The following is an 18,212-nucleotide window of genomic DNA, read 5'->3' on the forward strand; positions in this document are numbered from 1 at the left end:
ATATATATATATATACATACATACATATACATGAACACATACATATATATATGCAAACATATACACATGCGTTAACACGTCAGTAAAATTTCTTACGTGCGTATTCAGCAATCATCATGAATTTAAAAAGCTACTTACGCTTGAAGAAAAAATTATGTGTAAATTAACACAGAATGATGTAAAATAGTACAAAAGAATGTATATTAATACAATATAAGGTAAAACAATGTAAGGCAATGTAAAACGATGCAAAATAATGCAAATAATAAGAAAATACTTCTTATTTTTATATGTGCATAAATATATTTTGTTAATGCTTAAAAAATTGTCTTGAAATTTTTATATTTATGAAATATCAACTTACAGATGAAAAAAATTAACTATTATACGTTTTTATAGAAATAATTATTTCTAATTCATTGTATCATAGGAGGAACAATTCGGAAAATTTAATTTTGACTTCATGTCACTTTTTTTTTTCCTTTTTTATTTGTTATATGTATGTATACACAAACAGGTGTACTTATGATATGCGTAAATTCTGTACATAATGCTTTTATGAGATTGACCTATTCTAATTTTTTTTTTTTTTTATTATTTCCAAAAGAGTTTATTACAGGGCATTTTTAAATTGTTACAGTGGCTCATTAATATTAAAAGAAACAAACAAAAAAAAGAAAAAAAAATTAACTCTGATAATTATTGCTACAGTCTTTTGATTTATTCTTCCGTAAATTTTTTTTTTTTTTTTTTTTTTTTTGTGGCATTATTAAACGTGATGTATAATATCCTTTTTTCATAGCATGTGCATAGAAATATACTTAAATTTTTATGGGAGCTTAACTGAAATATTGCTATGTTTTTTTTTTAAGTTTACTGTTTATTTATTGATAATTCATCATTACAATTAGTTTAAATATTTATTCCAAATGACTACATATGTTTTTGGTTCGTCTCATACATTAAGATGACGAAAAAGAAATTCGTTTAAAATTTATAAAATTAGATTATTTATGCCTTCTACAATGCAAATAGCACATCATTTACTGCACACATACATGGGATTCGTTAAAAAAAGAAAGAAAAATTTTTTTTTTGTTATTTATTATTCATATTATTATCATTTTATTCTTTTTTTACTTGTTCCTTATATTTTAAAATGAACACGCAAAGTATATAATAATATGCGAGTTGATCGACATAATGTTGCTACTTACCATGCTATCAAAAACGATACCTATACCTGTTATGTTTATTTTATTTTATTTTTTCTTCTTTTATAATAACTATAAAAAAACACTGCTACTTATATTTTTAAAAATAAATAAATATTATGAATATTAAAAATTTACTTCATTTTTTGTTTGCTTTTTTTCCCACTTACGTATTTTTGTTAAAATAACGAACCTCACACATACGTTCTTCAAACATATGAAATATTGTATACCAGTTAGAACATGAATAACGAACACTAAGATATATGACCATATATATATATATACATATAACACACTTATATGGGAAAAAAATGTGAATAAAAAATTATACCATTTCAAGAGTCTTATTACTATTATTTTAAGATCCATTCATGAAAAATTGGCAATAAAAAATAATGGTTTTTAAAAATAATTAGAAAATATTTTTTCACTTCCAAATTTATTGAAAGTTGAAATTTAACGCTTCAAAAAAGTATCGTATTTTGTCACATGTAAAAACTACATGTACACAGAATGAATAAATAATTAATTATTTCTATTGTGTACAGAATAGTTCTATTAAAAGGCATAAAAACTGTAATTTATGAATATTTTGTAAGTACACATGTTATTTCGCTGATATTTAAGCCCCCCATAATTTTCTTTTTTTTTTTGTTTTAACTGAAGAGCATCTAATTATATTCTTCATCAACTCTACTTTTTTTCGATCTTATCTAATCTTTTAATGGTCATTTTTTCATTGTTTCTATGACAATTCATTTGTGTTAGTCATATCTTTATTTCTTTTGAATATTTTTGAATCATTCTTTGTTCATTCTTTTGGCACATTCTGTATTCCCTCTTTTTCAAATAAAACAAAAATAATTTGAAATTATTCACTTAATTTTAACAGTTGTTTATAAAACGATAAAAAAGCCCAAAAGAATATATTTTGTTTTATATATTCTTTCTTATTCTTTTTCTTTTTTTTTATTTTGCTTGAAGTTCTAAAATACATGAGTATAATACTAATGAACAAAATAATGCAAAACGTTGTATAATAAAATGAACTAAACAATAACAAAAAAAGGGTTTCGTAAAAGTAACACATGAACAAACCAAAGGTGTGTACCAAAAAAAAAAATTAATAAACAGAAACGCTTAAACATAAATATCTTCATAAATATATATATGTATATGTATATATATATATATAAGTATAGCAAAAACGATATAAAATAATTACACGCACAAATTAGCGTAATTACGCCCGAGAAGAAGAATATATAAAAATGGGTAAACATCTGGTATTAACTGTAAGAAATGATTTTAAAAAATTTAGTTAATTTTACAAAAAAATATACATATGTATGTATTATATATATATATATATATATCGCATATGCATGATTTTTTTTTTCGTGAATTTTGTGATTAAACAATTGTTTCAACTTGGTATAAATATATGTATAAAAGTATAAATAAATTTACGTAATAAACACTTTTCATAATGTTTATACTTACAAATGTAAACATATATAGTATATGTATATATATATGTAGTATTTTTTTCCACCTTTTTTTTGTCGAATAAGCCAAAAAATATGAACAAATCATAATAAAAATTCACAATAGTAAATAGCTAAAATAAAAAATATACAAAATGAGAACAAATGTATAGTATTAAAAAATATATGTATAAATTAAAACGTAACATGTGCTTATAAGTACAATTATAATATATATATACAAATTTGAGATATAATTGAAGCGGAAGTAGCAATTTTTTTTTTTTTTTTTTTTTTTTTTTTTCTCTGGATTTAATACAAAAGCAGAATATGAAAAAAATAGATGAGGAAAAAAAGAAAAACGAAATTAAAAAAGAAAAAAAAAAATGAGCATAATAAATGAGAGTAAAATGCCCATAATCCCAATTGAGGATACTAAGCATTATTCATGTAGTGAAGAAAATGACACAATTAATCTTGAAAACAACTCGAACGATTTAAATAGTTTTCAAAATTTTCTTATAAGGAACGGGTCAAATAATGGGTCAGATAAATGTGGAGATAATAAGAAAAGTCATGCATTAATAAAAAAAGAGATTAATAACAATAGTAACAATTACAACTGTAATAACAACTACAGTTTTAATAGTAATAAAAACCTCAATTTAGTTAGAAGAAAGAAGGGCGTAATAAGAAAAAAAGACTCATATGGAAGTACTCATTTAGTTCTTGGTAATATCAGGGGTAATAGAAAATTAAGAAAAAAGTTACTGTGGAACAATTGCACAGATCAAAATACAAATGTATCTGAAATGTCTTATATTAAAGATTTTGAAAATAATTCCTTTATGCATGAAAATGGCCATCATATGGTTTTATATGATAATAAATATAGAGATTACCCAAGAAATAAAGGAGAAGAACGGAGTGAAAAGATAAAATATTTTTTTGTTTATTCACCTGATATTATACAAAGATGGATAAGAGTTATATTTAATATTATAATAACGTCATTAATAGTTACTTTGATATATTTTATATTTATATCTGTTAGAGAAGATATAAATAAAAAAGTAGCTATTCAGGTTGAAAACGTAAAAGAAGAATCGAATTCTTGCAAAAAACAATATTATGCTCATAAATGTGGTACAGTCAATTTACCTTTATTAAATGAAAAATGTGAAGAATGGTTAAAATGTATGAAAACAGATCATAAATTATATCAAGATATTTCTTTTTTATCAGCTCAAATGTTAGGGCAAATTATTAATGCTTTTATTGTTCAGTTTGAATGGAAAAGTATATGTGTTATTGCCTTTATATTTCTTCTTATTTTTATTGGCAGTAATTATGCCCTTTCTATAGGAGGAGGATCTAGAGTGAACGGCGCGGAATATTCTTTATACAACCCTTATATGAATGCAAATAGTAATATACCCCCTTTTCCATATTATCCTTTTTATCCTATTTTACCTCAAGCTTTACATTATAATAATGGACGTAATACCGATATACCATTGATGAATATGTCATTCCCTCAAAACAAATTCTTTCAAAACAGTAGTTTTTCCAGGAATCCCTATAATCACTTTAGTCATTACACGTATGCAGATGAACATAACACTTCAAATAATTCAACATCAAGGAATAATGATTATTCCGATAATTATGGTTCATCCAAGAAAGACAGTAATAAAAAAGGGTCCAAAAAATTAGGTTTCTTAAAATATCTGACAGGAGGTTTCAAGTAAATTAATCCACTGGAGATTTAATTGTTCCATCGGTAATCTAGTTGTTCACCTGAAAGAACAAGAATAAAATAAAATAATAATACAAATAAATAAATAAATGAACAGATAAATAAATAAATAAGTAAACACGCATTTGAGTTACCTTGTCAAACATACACACACAGGGACGCACATCAAGATGCACAAACATTTGTTCATTTATTTTTCAATTACTTAAGAGCATATATACCTGTGCATGCCCGAAAAAATACATAGATAAATTTGTCTGTATATATGTATTCATTTGTAAATATGTGTGTATCTCTTTGTGTGAGGTATATTGTTTGTCTACTTGTATGTTGTATGCATAATCATATCCTTATAAATGTTTTTTATATATGTTTACATGCATATGCATATTATGCATTATTTTAATTATATATATATATATATATATATATTTTTTTTTTTTTTTTTTTTTTTTTTGTTATATATTTATAAATTAAAAAGGTTTTTTTTTTTTTTTAATCTTTAAACTTATTTTGAATTTCGGCACATCGTATCCCCAATGGCTATTTTGTTTTCATTTCATTTCATTTTTTTTTTTAAATTAAATATGACTTATTTGATTTATGTGTTTTTCGTAAAATAATTTTAGTATTCTTGTTAATACACCTCAACAAAACAAAATAAAAAAGGTTAGAAAAAAATAAAAAAAGAACGAATATAAAAAAAGTTGTAAATTTTTTATAGTTAAAATTACCTATTAAAATTAAATATGTGTCATAAATAATCCAACACAAATAAATGCAAGTAAAAATAATTAGGAACAAAAAAAAAAAATAAACAAAAAGAAAATAAAAAACGCAAATTAATGAAGCATATAAAATGTTTGTTGAACATTATATATGCATTAATAATATAAGAAAAGGATTGTAAATATTCAAAAAACGAATACTTCTCTTTTTCTTTACTGCTGCATATATAAAAAATGTTATAATGGATATATGGCTTATTCACCTAAGTAAAAACACAGAAAAAAGTAGTATGCATTTATAAATGTATAATAAAACAAAAGGGGTAACTGCGTAAAATAGGTATACCGGGGAAAATATTACATAAATATATAAATACATATATATGCATATATATAAGCACAAGCACACAAATGCATGTATGTATGCTTTACAAGGGAGAAGAACATAAAATGCTTCGAATATTCGCACAAATGAAAGTTAAATATTCAGGCATAATCAACGAATTCACACGCACACGATCTCAGGACAACTGCAAAATGTCGAAATAAACCAGTTTATTAATCTTATTCAATTTTGCATAAATTTGAGATGAGTGTTTCCTACTTTTTTTTTTTAATAAAGACATATTTTTTCTAATAAGAACGGCATGATCTGTAATCATAATAAGTAAATCATTTTCTTTCTTTTTTGTTATATCGTATAATTTGAATCCTAAAAATTCATCCATATCAGCATTATGCATGAAATTTTTTCTATTCTCATCAACTGTGGGTATACTTCTTTCTTTTGCATCTACAGGTAATTCATCCAATTTCGTTAGTCCACTTATTACTTCTAATTTTTCTTGTTTATCACTCTTTTCTTTCACTTCGCTCTGTTTTTCTTGACAATTTGTAATAGTTACGTTGTTACTATTAATTTTACTTTTAATTTTGGCCTTTTTAAATTTCATAATTTTATAACCCTTCCCTTTCTTTTTTTGTATTTTCAATTCATTGAGATTAATCATTTTTCCAAATCCATTTCTTGAAAGAAATATAATTTTAAAATTTTTTATATTTTTTTCATTATTCTCATAGGACAGCAGGTCTACCACTTTATCATTTTTACCTAGAAATATGCATTTATTACCTAGTGAGTTTTTTTTAGAGATTTTAAAACAACTTAGTGGAAATTGTATTATATAACCATTCTTTGTCCCTACTATACAATTATCATCAAAATTACAGTAACTAAAATAAATATTTTTCTTATTTTTAAAAAGTTTTATTCCTTTTTTTTTTTTTTTAAAAACACATCATTATTTATTACTTTCATTTTTCCATTTTCACTACAAACGATAAGGTATTTTTTATTTTCGTCAAATTTTGTCATTCCAGTTATATTCTTTGAGCACTTAATGATCTGATTAATAGCAATTCCTTTGGAATCGTATGAGGACAAATGTAAATCACACACATTTAAAAGAAATGCCTTATTAAGATTGTCTGTTAGTAATATTTTATCTTTGTTTCTACAAAGAATACTTTTTTTTATTTTATAACTGTTACTACTGTTCTTGATATCACTGCTACTATCCGTGTCTCCTTCCATATTCGTTGTATCAACTTTACTTCCATCTTGATCTCCTTTATTTTTAGCTTTTCTTTTTTTTTCGTTTAAGTTCTCTTCATTTTCTTTTAAAATGTATTTAGCATTGGACAACTTAATAATATTATTTAAATGATTTTTCAATTTTTCATTTATCTTTATTTTTTTTATGTATCCCCCGTATGTAATTAAAATTAGCACTTCATCATTGTTGTATAAATCTTTATCATTCCTATCTAATGAGTCTATGTACGTATTTCTGTACTGTATATTCAGTGAACTCTTCGCCAAGTGTTCACCGTCATTTGAAATTGTTAATGTACTATTGTTTACATATTTGCTTAAATCATCTATTCGATTTTTCTTTTGTTCATCTGTGCTTTCTTCACACTCATTGTTATTTCCCCTCTCTCCAATTAGTCTTTTTCTTTTCCTTCCAACTATTTCCATATTCGGTTTCTCATCCTTAATTAGTTGATTTTTCATTTCGTTAATTGTGTCATTATCAGCACCATTGTTGCTGTCATTTGGGTCCACTGAAAATGTGATTTTCTCATGAGTGTCCTTTTGCTTTATTCCACTTCCTATATTCCAATTATTGGCGTTTTTGTCGTGATTGATATATGTATACTTATACTTAATATTTACTGGAACATCATTTGTATGTAATTTATTAATTCCGTATTTATTTTTTATATATGTTAATTCGTCAATGATTACTTTTTTAATTTCGTGCACGTTGTTAATAATATTTTGATTTACTTTCATTTGAGCAATAATTTTATTTTTTTGGCTTACAAAATCAATATTTTTTATATTTATTAATTTTTGTATTTTCATGGATAAGATATACTTAATTTGTTCATCATTTAGTTTAAAATTATTTTTCAAAAAAATTTTAATTTCTTCGATATTTTGTTTTTTTTGAAAGAAAGAAATAATTTGTAGAATTTTCTTTTGTATAATCAGATATAAGTCTATAATATCAAGTTCTTTTTGTAAATTTTTATTTTTTATTTGATAATTTTTTTTTACAAATTTTATTCTATTTTCTGACCACAGTTGAAAAAAAGATTTTAAAGAAAATTGTGTGTAGCTATTTTCATATCCAATACATACAAAATTGCAATGATAATTAATCTGCATATGGGTGTATTTAAATAAAAAGGACAAAAAATTATATATTTGTTCTATTTGACAACTTTTTCGAAGTTCCAGTACAATCCTCATATCTTCTTTTTCACTTTCATCTCGTATTTTCAATAATATATTATCATGTTCATATTTTTTCTCATTTAATAAGTTGATAATATTTTCGATTAATTCATTCGGTTTTACATTTGGCGGTAAATTTTTTATGATCAGTTTTTTACTCCCTTTGTCCTGTTCAGAAGAGTCTAAAGATATTAGGTCATTTATATGATTTGTATAAGTTTTATCATTTTGTGTATACTCATAGAAAACATTACTCCTTATTTCTATATTACCTTTACCTGTACTGTACATATTTTTTAACACATTTTTTTTACTAATAACTATACCACCAGTTGAGAAATCAGGTCCTTTAATAATATTAAACAAATCATCATTTGTAATGTCTGGGTTTAGTAAAAAGTTTATTGAGCAGTTAATAACATCAATTAAGTTGTGACATGGTATATTACTTAATATACTTACAGCAATACCTGAACATCCATTAATTAGGAGAAGAGGAATTTTACTACACAACACTTTAGGTTCCTTTTCATTACCATCAAAATTTCTCATATATTCTATATTTTCATTATTTATTTCGTTTAATAAAATATCATAACAAAAATTAGAAATTTTTGCTTCTGTATATCTCATAGCAGCAGCATTATATTCAACTGATCCAAAATTTCCATACCCCTTTATCAACAAATTGTTATTATGGTGTTTCTGTGCTAATCTTACTAAAGCATCATAAACACTCTTATCTCCATGTGGATGATATTTACCTATAACTTCACCAACTATCCTTGCACATTTTTTGTAACTTCTTTTCACCACTCCTTTATTTATTTCATGCATACTCCAAATAATTCTTCTTTGTACTGTTTTTAGCCCATCCCGATAATCACATAAACATCTATTAAGAATTAAAAAATTAGCATACGATAAAAAACTTTTGGATAGTAATTCGCATATTTCTACGTCATAATATTCCCCCTTGATACATTTCAAGCTCTCCTTAATAAGTGCGTCCACTTGCTCTGTTCTTCCTTCTTTATCTACTTCACCTACTTCACCTACTTCACCTACTTCATCTGATTCATCTAATTCATCTAATTCATCCACTTCATCTTCTTCATCTTCTTCATCTTTTTCGTCTTCCTCTTCTTCCTTTTCTTCTTTTCCTCGTCCTTCTTTATTTTCGCGTGCACGGTTCACATTGCTTCGCTTCTTTTCCTTCCTTGACATGCCCCCCCCTTCTTGTCCGCTTACCACTTTTTCTATGGCTTCATTTATCATATCAGCGGCTACTCCCCTCAGGTTTTTTCCCCCATCCTGTGCTCCATAAGTTTCATCTTCTCTTTTTGCACGCAAAATGGAAATAAGCTTCTTATTGATGAATTTTTTTTTTTCGAATATCCTAGTGAATAACTTATTGTTTTTTAATTTACGAAGACTGATATTTTTTAAATATGTTTTTCTTAAATATCCATGTACATTTTTTATAAAAAAAGTTTTATTCTTTTTTGGCGTGTTGTTACATGATAAATGAATTTTTTCGCTTTTTATAAAGAAAAAGCTAGGGTTAATTACTGATAAAAAAAAAAATAGTTCAAGGAGAAAAATAAAGGTAAAATTAAACGACATAATATTCGTATGTACATACGTATCTAAGTAACCTGACCTCGCTCGTCAATACTGAAAAAAGACCAAAAAATGGATAATATCTTTCCTTAAAAAGGGTACATATATATATATACATAAACACATACATATACATATACGAATACCTACATTTAAATTCATGTACATTCGCATGAGTGCGCATACTAGTTCAATATCAAACAAGCAAACACATAGTTTTCAAAAATTTGTACTTTCACGCTTATACTATTTTTGTCGTAAATATATTTACATGTTTATTCAAAATTATAACTAATGTCTTTGCGCTTTTTTTATATTTTTTTTCTTTCCTAACATTTACCCTTTTTTTACTTCTTAAAAAAATTCTTTCTTCTTTTCTTTTTTATAACCATTCTCACATTATTTTATAACAAATGTTTAATTCTAAAAAATAAGTAATACTTTAATTTTGTGAATTTTTGGCTATGGTAGCCTGCGTAAAAAATTCACGCCCTTAACCTCTTGAAAATACACACATGCATGGAAATATGAGTATACACGTATAAGCATATACACGTATAAACATGTACACATATATATATGTATACTTATGTATGGATACACCTTCCATTTAAATGTACTGTGTAACTCGTATTTTAAAGGCCGCTCACATGCATGTATTTTTTTCTTTTGCTTATATTTGTTAAAATAAGGGTAATTCCAAATCTGTTAGTGTTGTTGGGCTTTTAGGACAAAATTGACAATGTACTTTTAACAAAATATATATTTGTGATTTCAGCATTCATTTTGCATTCTATTTTATAATATATGTTTTAATTTCATAAACTAATTTTTAATAATTATTTAAAAAAAAAAAAAAAAAAAAAAAAAAAAAAATACTCTCTGTAGTCAAGTTTTTTAATACCTTTTTACCTATAAAAAACAAAAAACTTTGCTACTCTTAAAATTACATCATGTATATTTCGCAAGGAGAAAACAAATATGAGAATTCGAAAATTCCCTGCAAAGTTTTAAAGGGGGGTTAAAAAAAAAAAAAAAAAAAAAAAAAATTCACCTAATTAATAATTTATGCGCATATTTGTTAATAAACAGGGTAAAAAAGGATTTTTATTATTTTAATAAATTACAAATTTATATAAAAAGAAAAAAAATATTAGTAACACTAATAATAGCAGTTACAAATAAATTAATATTGCTTTTTATTATATATTATTGCTCATTTTTGACTATTATACCATTTATAAAGAAATTCTAAAATAATTTTTATATTTTGCTTTATTCCGAATATAAGAAACATTTATATTTTCTTTGTTATATTAAATTATATATACTCATGTATATATATAAATATATATACATATATGTATGTTCATAAATGTACGTATATAATTGTATTTATATAAATGTATGTACATAAATGTATGTATATAAATATATGTATATAAATGTATGTATATAAATGTATGTAAGTGTATGTATATATATATGTTTGTATATATATATGTATGTATATATATATGTATGTATGTAAAACGATAATTACAGGAAAAAGAGAAAAAAAAAAGAAACTAAAAGAGCAAAACCAACGAAATTGAAGAAATTCCGTTACAATTAAAACATACTTAAGGAAGAAAAAAACAAAAGGACTGATGTTTTTTCACTTGTTTGATTTATTTTTAAAGGTTTAATTTATGTATTTTTTTATGAATTTATTCACATATTTAGAACGTAAATAAAACAGAAATATAAGATATTTTTGTTGACCGTAGTGCTTTCCGTCTGTTTTAGCTGTTAGCTGATGTACTAGATTTATACATATATATATATATGCAGTTATATATGCATATGTGCGTTCCCGTATTTGTATATATATATATATATACACATATGTATATGTACAATATGCACATGTAAGTGTGCCATACGATGTGCTTATCTTCAGCTCATGAACGAACTACTTTATATAAGAACAAGCATTATCTATGCTTCTTGAATTTTGAGTTTTAAAATGATGAGTAATTATTCTTCAAAATTTGTTCATATGTTATATTCACGCATTTAATACTGTAATATTAAAGAGAGAAACGAAAAAGAGAATAAAGAGGATAAAGGGGGGTAAAACAAAAAAAAAAAAAAAAAAAAAAAAAAAAAAATAAATTGAACTTTTGTTTTTTTGTTACGTATATTGTTTTATATACACATACTTACAGAAATACGCAAACATATTTACGTACCTCCGTGTCCATCCATATATATATACATTCATCTTTATACGTATACATAAGCACAGTTGTGCGTAGACGTACATGTCAACCTTTTGTGTGGGAAAAGGGAATAACGTGTTACAAAAAGAAAACAGAAATTTAAGGGGACAGTAGCGTTGAATATATTGAGAAGCAAGATGGTAGATGATGAAGAGTTAAGAAGACTACGTTTTGTTTTGAGTAAAAAAGTAGGGAAAATAAAATATTTTTTCTCCTATTTATTATACAAGCTCTTTAACCATTTTTATAATAAAAAAAACAAAAAAAGAGAGAGATATGTAAATATCCATGGAAGAACATCTCCAAAATTTTTTTGTGATAATAAAATAAGAAGTACAAAATATACCGTTTTATCATTTATACCTTTATTTTTATTTTATCAATTTGCTGATTTTTTAAATTTATTTTATTTATGTGTATCACTTTTGCAAATAATACCAATATTTAATACAGGATATGTATTTACATTTGTAGCACCTCTTATCTTTATTATTTTCATTAGCTTAATAAATGAGGTAGTAGATGATCTTAAAAGATTTATAAAAGATTTAGAAAACAATAATGAAATATATTACGCACTTTTAGAAAATGGAAATTTTGAAAAAATATATTCAAAAGATATAAAAGTGGGGGATATCATTTTAATTAAGTCAAAACAAAGAGCTCCAGCTGATTGTATCTTACTAAGAAATTTAAATAAAAATGAAGAATATACATTTAAGGTAGAAGAGAAGAAGCTATTTGGTAATATAAAATTAAACAAAAACTCCAATGTGTATAATAAAATAAATAAAAGTTATTACCATTTCAATAAAAATATTGACAATGAATTAATTGATGATCGATATAATGAGTCAAATAATAATTACAGTGAAACTAGTAATAATTTGTTGTTTAGTGAAAATGAAAAATCACAAAATGGAATGAAAGAAAAAAGTTATATGTTAAAGGACAAAGACCAGATTAGTCATAAGAATGATATTAATGGATTAAACTCAAAAAATGACGCACAAACGAAAAAGAAAAAAAAAAAAAAAAAAAAAGCAACAACAATACTAGTAGTATTAGTAGTGATAGTGATGGAGATAACAACAATAATAGCAACACTAACAACTGTAACAATAACAGTTATGATAACAATAACAGTAACGGTAACACTAACATGAACACTAACATGAACACTAACATGAACACTAACATGAACACTAACGTTAACAATGATAATAGCGGAAGTGGTAGTAGTAAGAGGAAGAGCAGTAAGAACAACAAGAAAAAAAAGAAAAAGAGAAAAAAGAAGAGTAGTGACAAAAGTGCGTCCAACGAAACAGCTAACTATACCTATGTGAAGACGGACAAGATTGATGGAGAAACTGATTGGAAAATTAAATATCCTATTCATATATTTCAAAATTTTAAAAGATTAAAAGATTTTTTCACGATTGATATATTATTTATTATAGAACAACCAAAGAATGATATTTACAAAATCGAAGGGTCCTTTGTTATATTTAAGTATAACCCTTATGGTGATTTTAAAACGGTTGAAAATAATAATAATGGCCTAAATGACAATCAACTTTTAAATTATTCCTTCGATTTAGCAAAAGATGAAGGAGTAGATATAGAACCGAACGAAGACTATGCGGATGAAGAGGAAGAATACGACGACGATGATGACGAATTTGATGAAGACGATGAGGATGATGATGATGATGAGAATGGAAGTGATGAAGAAGAGGAAGAAATAGATGAACATTGTAATAAAAATAATCAAAAGAATAGAGACGCTTATGATGAAGTGAATACATATGCTTATACTGAAGATGATGATAAAAGGAAATTAATAGATAAAGGATACATGAATTTAGAAGAAACCGAAGCAAAAGACACTGATTATATGTATAACAAAAAAGAAATTAATAAAGAAAAAGATATAGTAAAATTTGTAGATGTTGAAAAAGGAGGAGCAGGAGAATTAGAAAGATTAAATGCTGCAAAAAATAATAATAATAATAAAAATAATAATAATAGTAATAATAATAATAATAATAATAATAATAACAGTTATGTTAATGATAGAAGCATGTGTAGTGTATTTAATAATGAAGATAATTTTAATTTTTATAATGTTAATTATAGAAAGAAGTTAAGTTATGACAACTTTATCCTATTTAACTCAGTTATAACCAGTTCAGATGTTATATGTTTAGTTATATATACAGGAAGTGATACAAGGGTGAATATGAGTACACAAATTAGTAAAATGAAGCGAGGAATGATAGATAAGAAGTTGAATGTGATAACTCTTTTTTTATTTATTATACTAGCTCTATTTTCTATGTATATGTGCTCAATCAAATTAAACCATTTGTGGTATTTGAATTTTATTCGTTTTGTTTTATTATTTTCTTCTGTTATACCTATATCATTAAGTGTTAATTTGAATATTGCTAAAATATATTACACATTTGTAATTCAGAAGGATAAAGAAATAGAAACAACAATAATAAAAAATAGTTCAATTATTGAAAATTTTGGTGATGTGGATTATATTTTTACTGATAAAACAGGAACGTTGACCGAAAATGTTATGGTACTTAAAGTAATACATATCGGTTTAGATGTTATACATGCAGAGAGTGAAAAAAATATGTTACAGAATAATATGGAAAATAAAGTTAAAGCAAATTATAATAAAAATATGCTTTCGTACAATTTAGATGATATAAATGAAGATGTAGATGCTTCATCTTTACAACTGTCTTCTAATTATTCAAAACATGATCGAAGAAGTAAAATGAATAATAAAGGTAATGATTATGCAGCTTTTAATTATGATATAGAGAGTGGTAAGAATAAGAATGATATGCAAACATTACGACAGCTGAGTAAGGCAAATGTCGTTGAACATATTAATATTAATGATGAAGATGATTTTGACTATGGTAATTTTAGTCAACATGGTAAGTCTAATTTTGCGGAAAACAATTTCCGTGATATGAATATCAAAATATTTAAACAAAATAATTTAGGATTAAATCAAAACATGGCACAAAAAAGAACTGATATGTTAAAGAAAAATAATATTATTCATATGGAAAAAAAGAAAAAAGTAGAACAAATGGTAGATGAATTTTTAAAATATAAATCAGACCCATTAGATTATTATAATGATAATGTAGAAGATATCGAGTTTTTAAAAAAACATAGAGTATTTCAAACGTTTTTATCCTTTCTCATTTGTAATAATATTAGAACATTAGCAAAAGAAAATAATAGCAAAGAAAAGGCAAAAAAAAAAAAAGAACATAAAGAAAAAGATTTTCAAAAAAATTTTTATTATATACTAAAAGTCAATAGAAGGAGTAAAAAAAAAGATAGCAAAATGAATAAAAAGGACAAAAATGTAGAAAATAATACTAATAGTAAATTTACTTACGATAAGAATTATTTTGAATCCAACAGCTCAGAAGATGCCGAAACGTTTTCGCACTCAGATGTAAGTTATCAGTGTTCTTCCCCTGATGAACTAGCCTTCTTAAAATATGCAACTAATTGTGGTTTTATTTTAAAAAAAAAAACAGCTAGTAAAATTGAAATTAAATATAAAAATATCATTCTCGAATATGATATATTATTACATATACCCTTTTCCTCAGAAACGAAAAGAATGAGTATTTTTGTGAGAAATATAAAAAATAGAAATATCTACTTCTTCATTAAAGGTGCAGACAATATATTAATAAAAAAATGCCATGAAAAATATAAAACATTTATATATGAAGAGAGTGATCATCTCTCAAATCTGGGGTTACGAGTTTTAGTTCATGGATTTTTAAATATAGAAGAGCAGTTTTTCCACAACTTTTCCACACTATATAACAAAAACAAGGATGTCAAAGGACAACTAGAAAATATATTAGATTATGTTGAAAAGAATATCAAGGTGTTGGCAATAACCGGTGTTGAGGACAAGTTACAGGAGGTAAGAAGAAAAATAACCCATCTAACAGCCTTTTCTGCGTGTCTTGCGCATATAGATGTATGTGCACATATTTGTATACGTCTGCATATATATATATATGCATATATTGGCGCATACGCGTATATATGTGCACATTTTTGTGTGCTTCTTTCATTGCAGGGAGTTGGAAAGACCATCGAGATGCTGTACAACAGTGGCATAAAAGTCTGGGTGTTGACAGGAGACAAAATAGAAACAGCAATATGTATTTGCAAAAATGCTAATATAAAAAAGAAGAAGCACAATATTTACATATTCAGGCATGAAAATATTAAGAGCACTTCTAACCTAATAAGAGAGTTTAACTCCATTTTAAATAATATAGATTCCTATGTTTTATTTTTTGATAATATTATCATACAAAATTGTATTAAATATATTCCTAATGCCTTTGTCGATTTCGCGGCAAATGCACGTGCAGTGGTAATACATTTACAGAAAACATTAAAATATGAAAATATTAATAAAGATGATATATAGTTCTTTTTTCCTAGAGTGAAAATCATAGGAAAGTAGTGCTTCGCGATATTTGCTTGTTTGTTACTATGTGCGACATGAAATGTTTATCCGTTTGTTCCTCCTTTTTTCTTTTTTTTTCGTATTCTTTCTCCATTTGTTCATATATTTATTGCCATTTTCCCATCATTATTTCTTCTTTTCCCATCCACGCAGGTTTGCTGCAGGTGTAGCCCTATAGAGAAGAAGGAAATTGCGGTTTTAATAAAAACAATTAAGAGAAAGAAAATTTTGTGTATAGGTGACGGGGGTAATGATGTTGCTATGATTCAGTCGGCAGATATTGGTATTGGTGTATTAGGAAAAGAAGGAAAACAAGTTGTTCATGATAGTGATATAATTGTTTCAAAATTTAAAAACATAAAAAAGTTAATACTTTATTATGGGAATAATACTTTTTTGCAAACATCATCCCTATGCTCCTTTTTAATTCACAGGGGATTTATTTTAACCTATTTGCAATTTATATACAGTTATATTTTTTTCAGTATTCCCGTTTCAATTTTTCAAGTTAGTGCACATTACGAGAAAAGAAGAGAAAAAAGAATGTACATGCATAGATTGTGGAAAAGAAAAAGTGAACACACGAACATGTGTGTATAATATTTGTATTTATCAGTTTATAAATTTTTGCATACATAATATATATATGTATATATATTGTATGTATATACTTTTGTGTATATTTTTAGGGTTGGTTGCAAATTGGTTACACGACTTACTACACAACTGCGCCCTTTTTGTCCCTTCTGCTGGATATAAAGATAAAGAAAAACTTGATATATTTGTACCCAGAAATTTATAAAAATAAAAAGCATAAAAGGAAGTTGGATCTTAAGTCCTTTTTTATTATCGTGTGGATATCTATTTTTCAGGTAATGAGCTTATTCGCGAATATCTTCGCGTATTTACTTATATATGTAATTATGTACATATTTCCGTATACACATGCAAAAATTTGCGCATATGGATGCAAATGACCGTAGTGCGTATTTGTATATATTTAATTAAATTGTCATTTTCATGTTTTGCTGCAGGGAACTGTTGTTATGCTGGGAGCGCTGAAATTGTTCAACGATAACTACAACAATCTTATAAACATATCATTTTCGTCCTTAATTGTTTTAGAAATAATGAATATACATTTGGAAGTGGAATCATGGTTAAACTACAAAAAGTTTTATTTACCGTTTATTCTTAAATTTTGCACGCAAAACAAGATAAAACGCAAATATATGCATATGTTCGTATGATTGTACGTGCGTGTACATATATATATATATATATATATATATATACTCGTACATGTACGTACACACATGCACATGTGTTGTACGCTTTACCCTTTTATAGGCACCCATTAATGATATCGGCAAATTTGTGCTCCTTCATTGTTTACATTTTTTCGATGTTCATACTGAGGAACTATTTCGATATTATGCAAATCATGTCAGTTATGTTTTGGTACAAAGTTATATTAATTGTTCTCTTCGCTTGGTTACCTTTTTATATAATTAAAAAAGTAAAAAATATTATTACGCCTTCTCAATTTTTTAAACTTGCATGAGATATTAAAATATCAGCTACGCAGTTTTTGGATCTGTCAGATTTTACCCTTTTTCGAGTGATATAGACCATTCTATTGATTAAACCAGTTAAACGCTCTTTCAATTTCTTTACAAGCCTATAAAGTGAAATAGTATATAAGTCGTATATGATAAGGTGTTATACATATTTTGTAACGCGTAGCATGTGTATAAATATGTCGAATATACGTATATATATATG

The 18,212-nt window shown here is 25.4% G+C and overlaps 3 protein-coding genes across 3 annotated transcripts; 2 read left to right on the forward strand and 1 right to left on the reverse strand.

Moving 5' to 3' along the window:
- Positions 1–3,090: 3,090 nt before the first annotated feature.
- On the forward strand, positions 3,091–4,455 carry MKS88_005625 (nucleus export protein BRR6; the record flags this gene model as incomplete). Its single annotated transcript, XM_067218904.1, has 1 exon — positions 3,091–4,455. The coding sequence occupies one exon, from the start codon at positions 3,091–3,093 to the stop codon at positions 4,453–4,455; it is 1,365 nt and encodes a 454-aa protein (XP_067070833.1).
- Positions 4,456–5,712: 1,257 nt separating this feature from the next.
- On the reverse strand, positions 5,713–9,788 carry MKS88_005626 (DNA gyrase subunit A; the record flags this gene model as incomplete). The annotated part of the gene is made up of 3 exons (XM_067218905.1): positions 5,713–6,424; positions 6,487–9,568; positions 9,767–9,788. The coding sequence occupies 3 exons, from the start codon at positions 9,786–9,788 to the stop codon at positions 5,713–5,715; spliced, it is 3,816 nt and encodes a 1,271-aa protein (XP_067070834.1).
- A 2,233-nt stretch (positions 9,789–12,021) lies between these two features.
- MKS88_005627 (uncharacterized protein) lies at positions 12,022–18,074 on the forward strand (the record flags this gene model as incomplete). Its single annotated transcript, XM_067218907.1, has 8 exons — positions 12,022–12,850; positions 12,907–15,869; positions 16,029–16,331; positions 16,581–16,934; positions 17,189–17,299; positions 17,462–17,586; positions 17,778–17,888; positions 18,008–18,074. 8 exons carry the CDS (start codon positions 12,022–12,024, stop codon positions 18,072–18,074), a joined length of 4,863 nt encoding a protein of 1,620 aa, XP_067070835.1.
- Positions 18,075–18,212: the final 138 nt, after the last annotated feature.

This window comes from Plasmodium brasilianum, chromosome 14, assembly GCF_023973825.1.
Source record: "Plasmodium brasilianum strain Bolivian I chromosome 14, whole genome shotgun sequence".
Lineage (NCBI taxonomy): Eukaryota > Apicomplexa > Aconoidasida > Haemosporida > Plasmodiidae > Plasmodium > Plasmodium brasilianum.